The 13,729-nt window shown below is 37.4% G+C and overlaps 1 protein-coding gene across 4 annotated transcripts in view; it reads left to right on the plus strand.

Annotated features, from left to right (window-relative positions):
• Positions 1-13,729, plus strand: part of CSNK1G3 (casein kinase 1 gamma 3) — a 111,123-nt gene that overhangs the window by 29,840 nt on the left and 67,554 nt on the right. For all 4 annotated transcript variants that reach the window (XM_054986500.1, XM_054986501.1, XM_054986502.1 and 1 more), the window contains exon 3: positions 12,087-12,127. In XM_054986500.1, the coding sequence (XP_054842475.1) occupies positions 12,087-12,127 (41 nt within the window). The remainder of the gene's footprint in view (positions 1-12,086; positions 12,128-13,729) is intronic.

The raw sequence follows: 13,729 nt of genomic DNA on the forward strand, positions 1-13,729 counted from the left end.
TTGTGATAAGCAAGATTTGCAGGGCATTTCTTCAGGCTCTAGTACTATCTAATTTTACTACTTCCCCAGAACTGTTTAAAAACTATTTGAAAGGCCATCTCTACAGTAAAGTGTTAAGTAATACATTAAAAAAAAGTTTCTCACCAGTAAGGGGATAGTGTATGTGCAAGTCCCTCAGGTTCAGGCACTAGTAGTTAGTGCTTTAACATCCAGAGCTATAGTACCTGGGGTGGAGATAGCTGTTCTAAAGAATCAGACTAGAAAAAAAGAACTAGTTTTATGCAAATTGTATGAGGCCTCAGTATTAGTCATCAGAGCCATCAATGCAAATTTAGTGTTCTCCATAGTTTCTGTACTTGGCTAAGTGAATTCCAACCAGGATATCTGGTAGCAGGGCTTTTTTTCTGGGAAAAGAGGTGGTGGAACTCAGGACCGCACAATGACGTCTCTTTGGGTCAGCTGGAACAAGGGGGAGTTTTTTAAAGTTTAAATTGCCCTCGGTGAAAATGGTCACATGGCTGGTGGCCCCTCTCCCTGATCTCCAGACAGATGGGAGTTTAGATTGCCCTCTGCCGGCGCGGAGGGCGATGTAAACTCCCCTCTGTCTGGAGATCGGGGGCGGGGCCACCGGCCATGTGACCATTTTCAAGAGGTGCCGGAAATCCATTCCACCGCATTCTGGCTGAAAAAAAGCCCTGTCTGGTAGACTCTCACAGGATAAGACTCTCTCTAAAAAAAAGGCTGCTGTTTGTCAGATACAGATTCACCCTTGTCAGATACAGATTCCTGATAAAGAGCCTGCTTTCTGAGGCTATCAGTAGGAGTTCTCATAGTCATAAGTAAAACACAATGTATACTTCCACTGAACAGGATACATTATATACAGAAGGCCATGTACTAGTAAGCACCAGCAGCAGTTCTGTTGCTGGTTGACTGCACAGACTGTTTAGAGATTTTATGAATGCGATTTGAATGGCAAGCCTACACATCTCTGACAGCTGTAGTGTGGCTATTTCCATGGCAGCACAGTATTGCCATGCAGATATGCATAGTTCAGGTTCACAGTAAGCATGCTAGTCATTACATTGGTGACTTAGCAGAATCCTGCTCTGGGAGCCTCACAGTTCATCTGAAAACTGATGTGTTTTTTGAGATGAAAAGCAAATTGCATAAGATGAACAGGCCAGGAGCAGGAGATGCTAGTTAATTTAGAAGACAGTGTAATCTAGCTAGAACTGTGTGCACAAAGCACATTGCCACCTTTCCTCTAAAGAGTCCTTGTTTTCAGACAGTGTCATTGCCAAGTAAAGATGTAAAATTTCTGGAAATTTTGAAGCCATGGAGGGGAAATGGAAATTTGAGGAGCTACTGAAATATATTCAGTATTTACTTTTCTATCTAGACTACATTTACTGATTTAGCAACTTAAAATGTATCACATATAACTTAGCATATAAAAATGTATATTCTGGCATATTTGTGGAATTTAAAAGTGTGTGTCTTCACTTCTGTGAGAAAAATTGCAAGCATGCCCAGTGTTTAAGAGTTACAAACTGCTGCACTCTATGCTACTATAGTTCATATATTTTCAATATTTGCTATCTGAGAGGCTGGGAAAAAATTCTAGGTAGAAAATGAATCCTGAAGTAAACCAAAGTGTATTATTTGGACAGAAACACTCATAGTCTCAGCTGTTACGGATGTTAAGCTAAACTTTGTTACATTGTAAACACAGAACTGTTTAAGAATGTGTTCTAATGCATATTAATTCTTACCAAAGTTATTTACAGTTAAACAAAAGAAAATTTTAAAAGTTGTATAGGTGTATTTTGTACATAAGAATTATATCTAATAGCGAAGTGGCCCAAATCAGATGGTTCTACAAACTTGAGGCACCCCATAGGTGCAGAAAAATGTGAAAACTTAAAAAAGGGAAGATTACAAAAAAAGCCCCCTTCCACCCCAAAGAACAGTTCACTGTACAAGTGCAGACAAATATTCTTTCTAGACGCTCAAGGAGGAGGAGGTGGGAGGAATTTACCTCAGAAGCAGGCCCATGGAGAAAACACTGCATTGCTTGGAGATCCTTGCTGCCACAGCAGCAAACACCCTGAGGTCTTGTGGGGGATATGCACGGTGGCATGGCATGCTAAGTGGCCCAGCCACAGGAAAAAATGGTTGGTCAGCAAGTGGCACATTTTTGCCACATTTTCTGCCAGAAGAATGGGGCCCGTCCTGGACACCAGCAACTTCCAAAGCCTGTGGTGAAGCTGTGTAAGGGCTGGGAGTGGGCCTTGCCTCTCATTCTGGGCCCATCATGGCACAGCTTCCTGACTCCTGCCCCCAGAAGGAAAAAGATGGGGAGAGTAAAAGTCATGGGTGGGGGAGAGAGGCAAGTAAACAGAAAGAATGGATGGAGGAAGGGGAAGAGAGAAGGGGAGAAGGAAGTGGTGGTGAGCCACATTGTGGCAAAAGCTTAGGGGGTGGGCTGGGGAGTGGGAAATACGGACCAGGCCAGAAAAGCAGATGGGTGGTGGTGGCCTAGCTCATCTCCTTGTAATCTTCCTGTGATTCTTGTTCTCCATTGCCATTATCTAAGGTTGTAGATTATTTTAAATAAAAATATTTATACTACACATTTTGAATAAAGCCTTGTCTTTCATTTCATTCATTCCAAAAGGGAATAAAAAATATATGTTCTTTTTTAATGTTCCCGAAGTTTCCAATTGAAAAACATCCTTAGACTTTTTCATACTTTACATTTTGGGTGAGATATATGTTGTCTTTAAAAGGATTTAACTCATTCTAAAAATTTTTACAATTTTTTCTTCAGAAGAATTGAAAAAAGAATTTGATAAAATGGAAGAATAACTTTTTCTCCTTTTTTTTGTTTTTTCCCCTGGGCTTCACTTCTCTGCTGCCAGTGTGCATTGACTACTGGGGTTGTTTCTGCTCCCAGTCAGTCCGCTAGGAAACTGTCTGGTCAGAGCAAGATCACCTATAGATCACAGCTTATATCTCTTAAGTGACAGTGTATCACCAGGGAGGGATTGGCTCAGCTTTCAAAACCTGGGACTCAAGGATTGGAGCTTCAGTTGCCAGAGTGTTTGGCACTCTAGTAATAGACTGAATTGACTCTACTGTCAATCACAGGGAATTGAAGTTCCTCTCCATATTCATCACAGAATGTACAGAAGGTATAGATGCCCTTCTGATGACATGACCTCTGGAACTTGATGTCTAAGAGAGCTCTAACTTTTGAAAGCTTAGAACACTGAAAATCTTGTTGGTCTCTAAGGTGTCACTGGACTCAAATCCTGCTGTTCAGGAACTCCTGCACACCTAAGATTGGAAAGAGATGACATAATTCTGGTAGTTCCTCCTTTGGCCTTGTAGGCCATGGTTCTCAGAACTAGTGAATATTTCCATGCAGCCACTGTGGACAACAAACTGAGTTAAGCATGGTGTTTGTGCGCTTTTTCTGTGTAAACTGAATGTGGCTGTACTTCTCCATGTGAAGGCTGATTGGGGCATCTTAAACTCTTTGATATACTCATCTAGGTGATAGATGTGATGCCAGAAGAACGTCTACCATTAGAATTTACAGATCTGTCTAGAAAGCCTTCATAAAGTGATGCAGGTACAGTAAGTTTTGGCTTGGGCATAGTACTGAATTTCCTTCCATGAGATATGAATCAGACTGCTGTAGCACAGGTGGATGCTCTTTCCACAGGCCATTTTCCTCCCACCCACACATTCAAAATGTAGCCCTTAATAATACATCTCACTGATAGCCACATGCCTTCTTTGCCATCTTCGCTATTCTAAATGCTCATGGAAGCTATTCAGAATAATCTGTCAATGAGCACTGACCTTGAGTTTCATTTCTGGTGGTCATTGCCTCCGCAAGAAGAGTTTCGGAACAAGAGGCCCTCTCAATCCTGAAGGAACTCTATACCTTTTAGCAGAACAACATGATTCAACAGATGCAAAGAAAATAACCTTCCTCAGAAATTAGGAGCTTGTGCTTTACATCTTTTGGCTAAAAAACATCTTCTTGAGAAGGAAAGGCAAAATTCAGATGTGAGGTGAGCGATAAAAATGAACCATGATGTCACTGAATTCAAATGCTTTGTCATCTTCCAGCCTCCTATATTAGTAGACAAAATAACCAAGACTACCTTTTCTAAATGGATTAAGAGAGATTTTGTGGCCTGCAAGTCACCATGACAAGTGCTCCATACTGCCTACCAACGTTTTATTGGAGAAACATGCAAAAAACTGCATGATCTTCCCTTTTCTGTTTTGTGAGATGTTACAAAGCAGACACATTCATGCAGTGTTTCTTCTGGTGTCTGTTTGCAAGACAAGTGCTACATCCTGTGAGCGCCACTTAATAATAAAAAAGCATCATCCCCTGCTTGCTGGAGCTCAGAGGAAGAGTAACGCAGAGTGCTAGACATATACTACCAAGGACCATTCATTGTTAAGTATATTAACGAAAGCTCAAATGTGCTCAATAGAAAAACAGTACACGGCTAAAAGATTGTGTACTAGCATGTCCATTCTTTCATCTGTTGTCCTATGAAACTGGCTTAAGTCATTCAAATTTGAAGCATACATGTTGCAGTGGGCTTGTTTATAACAAGCATGCGTATTGTATCTGTATGTATATGACAGGGTAATGTTTAGGCTTGGCGCAGATGACTAAATGTGATGAATTTTAAAAATTTTGTGTTCAGGAGCTGTCAGTAATTTACAATAAATTTAATTAGCTCCAGCTCCATAAGGAGTCATAGCTCCAAAATTCCCAGAGCTCTCTATATTGCCTGAGCAGTCAGCAAGCCAGAAAATAGCTAACCCAAGTCCTGTACTATGCAAGCCGTGATCTAAGAACAGTTTTTCTAATACAATTTTTCTCCTGACTTCAAATTAATTTACTACTGTTGGCTCCTATTTAAGTACATAAAACGTGTTTTTAAAAGTTGCTGTTTAAACTAGAAAAATCATATTGTTTAAATGTTATATGAGAGTAAACGTTACTGAAAAATGGGACATTTCTGAGTAAACGGTGTCTGGGTGTATGAACTAGTTCCCCCTCCTTGTACCTATGAGTTGTTTTGCTAGCGTGATGCAATAGTAGGAGTCAACTCAGAAAGCATTTTGGTGTCCATTGTTCCCTCTGAATCTGACCTTTGGGACCAAACTAAGCTGCCAGCCCTGTTTGTGGCAGGTTCTCTACTTTCTGTTATGGCTGCTGAAGTGCTCTCACTGCCCCTCCCCCTTCTTCATACCCCACAGCCCTAACCAGGTATATTAACTACCCAGGGCGGGGGTGGGGGGGATGAACCTGGGTAAGTTTCTGTGCTTCTTTCCCATATCTTTCCCCCACTCCTTGTTCTCCTGAAGTGCAGCCAAGATCCCACCATTGGGCGAGAAGTGAACGGTGGTGGTGGTGGTGGATGTCCTAGCTACTACTCCCAAGGCCATCTCATTGCACCATAGTGAGATGAAGGGCAGCAGCAAAGGACATGGTATTGTCTACCAGCCCTTTCTTTCCTTGCCCAGCAGTGGGGACTGGGCTGCATGTGAGGAGAAGGCAGGAGAGGAAACGAGGGTGCACTGGGTACTTCCCTCAAGGCCACCATGTTGGGGGCCAGTGGGAAGACATTGTGTCCTCTGCCACCACCATCCTCCTCCTCTAATTACCCCCACTGCAGTGTTATGCAGCAGTCTTAGGGGAAGCAGCCACCTCACACTCGTTTCTTGCCTAGCAGCTGGGTCTAGGCTGCATACAGGTTGTGACAGGGGCTTCAGAGAGAATCTCTATCCCTGGGGTGTCTGGGGAGTAGGAGGAGGATTGCTCAGAGCAACAATCTGTAACCTGGCTCACCTTCCCCACCCCTTCTTTAGGCATTTGGAATATTGTATAAGCAATTATATAACACTTAAGAGTTTAATCATTTAAACATTTAATATTTTAAATCTCTATTCATATCAGTAATAAGTACATGCCTGTACATCAAATTAGTAACACATACAGGTGCTGCAGATCATGTGGGTAATCCAGATCATGCCATTACTTTCCAGAACAATGATAACAGCCTTGAAGAACTAAGGACACTGATGTCAGAAATGACTGTATGACTCTATATCTTACTTTTACAGCATTTAGCCAAGTAATAGGGGACAGGTTTGGGATTCTGCATTGATGCATCAGGGATGTATGAACTGAGGTCATCATGTAGTCATAATGAGGATTTTCCAGGAAAATTTTCCAATTTAAATAATGTTAGCAAAAGAAAGCAAGTACTCCATGTACAGGTGTGGGCCCACATTTAGCCCATCTAACATTTTTTTTTATGTACATTATTTATATAGTCTGCCTTTCTCACTGAGACTCGAGGCAAATTACACAATGTAAATCAATGTGATTGATTGCTGGGACATTCAATAAATAAGACTGATTTTACAACACAACAGCCATTATAGATGATCAGAATGTATTTAAATGTGTAGGGCAGAAGATTTCTGACAGAAAAATGTAGCATTGGAAAATTTTCCTGTCCTCATCACTGGTAGTCAGAATCAAGTAACATGCTTCCTTTGGAAAATGTGAGCGCATGGAAGACACACAATGCTCTCCCCCCCGCCCCCCCCCGCCCCAGTTAAGTCTTCTGCTTCTCTCTGAAGCCTCAGGGCACCTCCAACTCCTTAAGAAGAGAAAAAACTTGGATGAGGGGTATAATTGCAGAATGAAATACTGGATTTTTATTGTTTATGTTTTATATGTTGTTTACCTTGTAGTCTGCTTTTCTCAGAGCACTTCAATTCCATCTCACCTATAAGAAGTAATGTTTGTCACTGTGGACAGAAAATACACTTGGCAGAATGTAATAGAAAGGACTACTGAAGTTTGCCCAGTATCTAACACACAAAACTAGGTTTTCACATGACAGCAGTGCTTTTTTTCTAAAAAAATGTTTTTTGTTTTAAATAGTTTTTTATTGGTTTTTGAATACAGATCACAGGTATTAATAAGGAGAATAACGAGTTATAAGGGGAGGGGTGGCTTGAAGGAACAGAGATAAGGGAAAAGAGGGGGAAAGGGGGGAGTGTCTTCATGATGATCTGCTCACAATAGCATCTAATATATCATTCAATATTCTTAATAGGCACATTATAATGTTGTAATAGAGCATATAGTTCCTTTTGTATTTTGCAGGGTGGATAAAAATCAATGATTTTTTTTAAAAAATCAAAAAAATCAGATTTTTTTATTTAAATCGGATTTTTTTTATTTAAATCGGATTTTTTAAATTTAAATTGGATTTTTTTAAATAAAATGCTTTTTGAGGAAAATATATTACCATCAAAAGGTTATTCCATCATGAAATAAAGATTAGTTTTTAATTATGTAGAATAAGGCTGTATATGTTTAATTTTTTTGGTAAATAAATTCCATTAATCCATTCACAATGTCATGCTCTTCCAGAGGTTTTTGTAAGATTATTGGGCAGTTTCTCTGCCTACAAGATATTATCACAGATGCTTGGTTTTGCAGTTCTCAAAACTGAATTTGTGTCAGCTCAGCAGAGATCACATGCCTCTTCTTCACAGCAAAAATGTTATAACATGAACAGAGTTGAGAAAAAGACCTTAATCCTATTGTTCTACAAACCTATGAAGATAGAATCAACCCCTTCAGTGCTAAGTTTCAAGAAGTTCAGTGAATAGAAACAATATTTTTCTGATGAACTATAATGTGTTTCTAATAGTATTAAAATCAATATTTTATACAACTGTAAAACTAATATGAAAAGTTGTTATTCTAAAAATCTTCATCTACTTGCATATTAAAGTTATACCAGCAAGAATTAGTCTTTATGTAGAAAACTATGATTTAAATCAAGCCTTACTGACTAGTGATTTAAATCATGATTTAAATCATGATTTAAATCAGTTTGATTTAAATCAAATCCACCCTGGTATTTTGTAACATAAAAAGGTTCATCCTTGTTGTTCATATTTGTTATCATTCCAGCAATAGGGTAGTCCAGCAATCTCCTCTGTCTCTCATGGTTACCTTCATCTGGGACAAACTTCAGTAACAAACACATCCATCTTAAAGAATATAGGTGTCTATATAATAATATAAACTAATATATATATATATATGGTCTAATATTATCTAGCCACTATATGAAACCTTAGAAAATTGTCTGGAGCCTTAGACAATTGCTCCTTCTGTTACCAACTTTTTATATGCTTTCCATTTTTCTAACCTTTTGAAATAGTCTTATACATTTTACATCTGTTATTTAAATATATAATAACGTCCCTAGAACCTTCTAAGAAAGAATTCTCATTTACATTTAACATCTTAATTGTTATTATCTTGGTTTTCTATCTTTTATTCCAGTGTTCTGCACCATTCTCCTAGTTTACTTTTTGGAAGTACTTAATCTTATATTCTTTTGTCTTTACCTTAATATACATACATTTTTCTTTTTATCATTTTATCCAAAGCAGATCACATAAGTTATTATATTCTTACATTGTTTCAGCCTATATCAATGTTACCACTTTTCCATATCAAAAGGATAAAATTCTTTCAATTTTCAAAATCTTTATAGATCCCAACTTTATCATATTCAATAAATATATATCTAACAGTTTTCAAATCCTCAAGATCAGATATCCATTGTCATCATTCCGGCTAACTTGTTGTTTACAAGGCTGGATGTCATGGCTGTACTCTTCCCTCCAATAGGCTTTCAGATTGATTTTCAGTTTTTTTCCTTGGTAGATAAATTTTGAAGTTAATTTATTCAAATCCTTAAACAGGTATTGGTTGATGTAGCTTGGACTGGCTTGAAATTGAGATATATAGCGTAGCTGAGTATCTTCCAACTTGTCTTCCTTTAAGTCTTCTAAAGGCTCCTCTGTCCTCTTCTTCATATCTTCTCTTTGTTTTCTGGGTCCCTTTTGTAATCTTTGCTTATTTGTTGATCTTTCTACATTCCATTCTTTTTCATAATTCCATTTGGGTTTTTGCTGAAGAGCAATTACTTTAGGTCTTTGTGTATCAGTTCCCTGTTTCAAGACTGCTACCTCTTGAATTTCAACAAGCTGAGATTGCTTGCCATTCATTATAACCTTCAGCTCTGCTATTTCCATTTTCAAGTTTTCAGCTTGGTTCATGACTTGATCCAATGTGCTGTTTACTTGATTCAAGGTTGCTTGCATAATCCACTGTAGGGAATCCTGTAGTTCAGTTCTTTTTTTTGTAGCATCCCCATCATCACTCCTTCTTCAGTAGATGTCAGTATCTGGTAAGGTTATTTTCGGTGAAACTCAGCTAAACGTAAACAGCTTTTGCTTTGAAGAGTTGCAGTCTAACCCCAAGATAAGAGGGAACCAGAGGCGGGATTCTCTCCAGAAAGAAACACAGAGGATTTTTCTTTTTTCACTGTGTTTTCCTCTAAAGTAGTTCTTAAAACTTCATTTTCTTTGAACTCATATCTCCAATGAACCTAAACCATTGACTCCCCTCCAGCACCAACTTGCACATTCGATGTGTAGAAGAGATAAAGGAAGAGGCAGGAGCAAGGGAGATCATAAAGCCATAAATCATAACATGCACCAGCAATTTTCAGTTAATTGTTATATTAACAATCCCATCTTACCAAATTATTTTCCGTATTTAGCTTTTATCCACAACACTTATAAGTAAAAAATATTTTCTAGTTAATGATGTTGAAATTCCAGCGTCTTCTTTTTCCCAGACAGTAAATTTGGATTGTCTACTAATTAAGCCATAAAGTCAATTTCCCAAACAGTTCATGACTAATTAACGAAACTCACACATCCAGCAGAGGAGGTTGTCAGTGGCAATTATAAACAGAAAGTCCTTGCAGATAGAGATGGTGTAGCTTTACCGGAGGCTAGTAGTTAAATGCCATGATGGCTTTGCTTCCGTCTTGAGCAAAAGGATTTGTTTCAGAGAGATTATCCTCGGCTGCATCCAAGAATTTCCCCCCAAATAGCATCCAAAGCTTCAAGGGTCTTCTCCAAAGTCCCCCTAGGAGTCCAAAAGCCTCTGGACCCCTCCAGATGGGGCAGATCAGCTATGTCTTGAGGAGTTCTCCCCAGACACAACTGACTCTCACTGCTGCCGTTCCGGAAGTCTTTTCTTAAAAAATGTTTAGGGGTACTCTCAGTTTGACTCAAGAAAATCACCATTTTATAGTTCAAATCGGAAAAAATAGATGCAGTCAATGGACAAAATTACCAAGAACATGCTCACTCTTCATGTGGTCAACAGAAGACAGGGCCGTGTGCCCACTCTCCATGTGGTCTACAGCAGATGCTGTATCGCACAACGCCGTTGTTGCATCTTTTGATTTTACAGAGTCATCATTCACTTTACACTTCTTTGCTGGCTGTGATGATGTAAAATAGTAATTTTCCTACTCGTATTGAAATACTCTCACTCAATGAGGTTATAGGCCAAACTTTCATCAGTGAAACACCACACTACTTCACAGATTAAACACTCGCTTCCATCTGAGACTCAGGAAACACCGTGAAAGGAAATGACATCAGAAGACAGTCAGTGATGAGAATTATGGGTATTGCCAACCAAGCCCCTCTATAGTGAGACGTGCGCACAACCAAAGAGTTTTAGCATAGACAAACTCTTTGCACTCTGCGCAAAATGTACACAAATACACAAATTGGTCGCTACCATCGGGGGTAGCAACAAGACTGACCAATCACTGTGCTAGATTCCAACTACCAGAGCGCCAAGTGGCTTAGAGAAGAATTGTTTGTATTTGTGTCCACCCTAACGATCACCGATTATGCCAGTGATCTCGGTGGTGTGTTTGATGCTCAAAGACGTTCCATTTTTTGTAAGACGAACAGCACTCCTAGTGAGTTTAAATATAACTAAAACATACGCTACATAAAACTTAACAAATCACATAAATATCCATAATACGTTTGGAGTTGGTTTAGCGGGAATTCCAGCATTTTAAAATTTTTCCTTTCTCCCGTTAGATTCACAAAATGTTTAGGGGTATGCATACCCCTGCGTACCCCCAGAAAAAAAGCACTGCATGACAGTACATGGTTTTTAAACGATTACATACCACAATGAATACTGATGATCAGTGTTAGAAATATCTAAATGAGTTTGTTTTAGAAATTATGGTAACTTGACAAGGTTAAAATACATATCTATGTACAAGGTGCAGGTGCTTTTACTTTCACAATATCATTGTAGAAGGAAGGAAAAGGCCTAGAGTAGTTTTCTCTGCCTGTTCCTCCCTCCTCCACAGTTAAATGGGTTTTTATAACTCATTAACCATTTCTTTTGACGGCTGGGTAATTTTTTAAAACAAATTTTATTGTAACATCCCCTTGGAAGAAATTAACCTCATACTATGTATTAATTGTGACTAAATGTTTAAATATTGTTGGAAAATCAACAGGCTGTAGACTGAAGTTTAAGTGCATTGTTTGAGCTTGCTTATCATTGTGGACTGTTTTCAAGCGGGGAATTATTGCTTCTTTTTTATTGATTGAAGACATCGGAATTAAAGTCGAGCGTAAGGTGTTCAATATAATCAGTTTATTTGTGGGGGGGGGGGGTTTACAGGCTTGTATAGTTGTTCTGCATTATTAACAAAATACAGATATTGATGGACATTTTTAGACAGTGGCAGAAGCTATGAGTGTAGGATATAAGTAGATGTTATTAAAAATAATGATGACCTTCATATAATGTTTAAAAGTTAATAATATATCAAGATGTCAAAGTATATTTTAATCATTTGGCTAAAATAACTTCACTTATTTTTACTAGTGGAGGTATGTTACTCCCGTTAAGATTGAGTGTACTTTGATACAGATGAAATCCTGATTTTTGTAGCCTATAAATGTTGAACAATGCAGTTACTGAGGGAAATAACCATTGCAAGCCTTTAGTAACTTTTAGATTGATTTCTTAACAAATCCCTTTGCAATCACTATTCAAAAAAATTTGAAAAGTCTAACATTTGTGTCTTTTTATCTTTAAGGAAAAAATTTGTATACAAATGAATATGTGGCAATTAAGCTGGTAAGTCAACATACTAAATACTTAAAATATATTATCATAAGCTTTAAGGCTTGCTTTCAACAACAAATTGAGTTAAAGATTTTTTCCCGTGCTTTTTTCCAGTGGAAAAATTGGAAATATTCTTTACAAATGAACAAATCTTTTATAATTTGTTTTCTCTGTTATAAAGATGAGTGATGTGCCTTTTAAAGGAATATTTTTACCTCCACTTTGTTCCTTTTTTGATTGCTGTGGGAAACAATTTATACTTTTAGATAATTGCAATTTCTGTGTAGTTGTACAGTTCTGAAATGTTCTTGCATGTTTCATGTTCTTCCATTTTCTCTAAAATGGAAGTACCTACATTTGAAAATATGAACACTAAAGCAAAAAAACCCAAGCTACAGTGAAAGAATAGAGAAGCTTGTTTTCAGTTTGCATATCTTCAGCTCTCCGACACCCTTGGGGATAAAATAAAAGTTCAAAATAGGAAGCTGTTAATCTTTAAGTATTTAAATTTGATTGTGGAAAGAAACATGGTAGTAATTTTAAGGATATATTTATTAAATAACAGATTCATATGGTTTTTTAAACTGTAGTTACTCTGATATTGTGTGGTGACTTTTTTTCCCTCAGCAAGTTGGACACAGTTTGAAAGAAGCACTGATGCTTGTAGTCTGTAGTCCCCTGCCATTTTTTGTTATACTGAAGGGATTTTTAATTGTTTCTTGATAATATTGGCTGTATGTAAAATAATTTAGTTTAAGCAGAGATATTAATTACTTTCGTTTACCATACTGTAACTGTTTTTTAACTCCACCACACCCCATTTCACTAACTGGCACAAATTTGGTTATGCTTATATATCTTGAAGTGTAATTTGCTGTTTTTTTCTAATACTATGTATATATTTACAATTATTTCAGTAATTCAGATACTCTTATCTTTTATAAATGGAATGAGCGGTACAATTTTAAGTGTTAACTAAGTAATACTTCATGTTTTTTTTAACTTTTTATTTTCATTTTCTTAAACAACATTTTTTAACAATAAGTACAGTAAGTATAACAGATTACTATTCTTTTGATAGTATATTGTTGGTGATCAGTTTCTTTTATATAAGCTTGATTGGTTTTATTGGCATTCCATGGATTGAGTGAAGTTTCAGTCTGATATTTAAAAGTTGCACATTTAGTTTTTGGTGGGTTATAAAGAGTCAGAGTAATCTATTATGTTTAGTAGAAAGGTCTATTTCCCAAACTTGAAGAATATGAAAAGCTGTAATATATAGATTGGGTTATACATTTTAAGATTTTACAACATTTTGAGAGGTTTATAAACAATATGACTATCACTTGTAAATTGGTACACCAGCAATAAGTTTGCCAATAAATTCTATGCTTGTATATAGACCTAAAAAAGGAAAAAGGGAAAAAAGAAATTCCCCCTTCCCACACAGAGAAACTATATAGCATTATTGTGATTGTATTTGTTTCCCCCTCCCCTCTTCCCCCTCATACAAAAACTATTAAACTCAAATAAAAAAAATAGCTATAAGCGATTTCCATCAATATGCTGCGTATGAAAATATGCTAGTTGTACAGCTCCTAAAAGACCCTGTAA

This window comes from Eublepharis macularius, chromosome 8 (genome assembly GCF_028583425.1).
Source record: "Eublepharis macularius isolate TG4126 chromosome 8, MPM_Emac_v1.0, whole genome shotgun sequence".
NCBI lineage: Eukaryota > Metazoa > Chordata > Lepidosauria > Squamata > Eublepharidae > Eublepharis > Eublepharis macularius.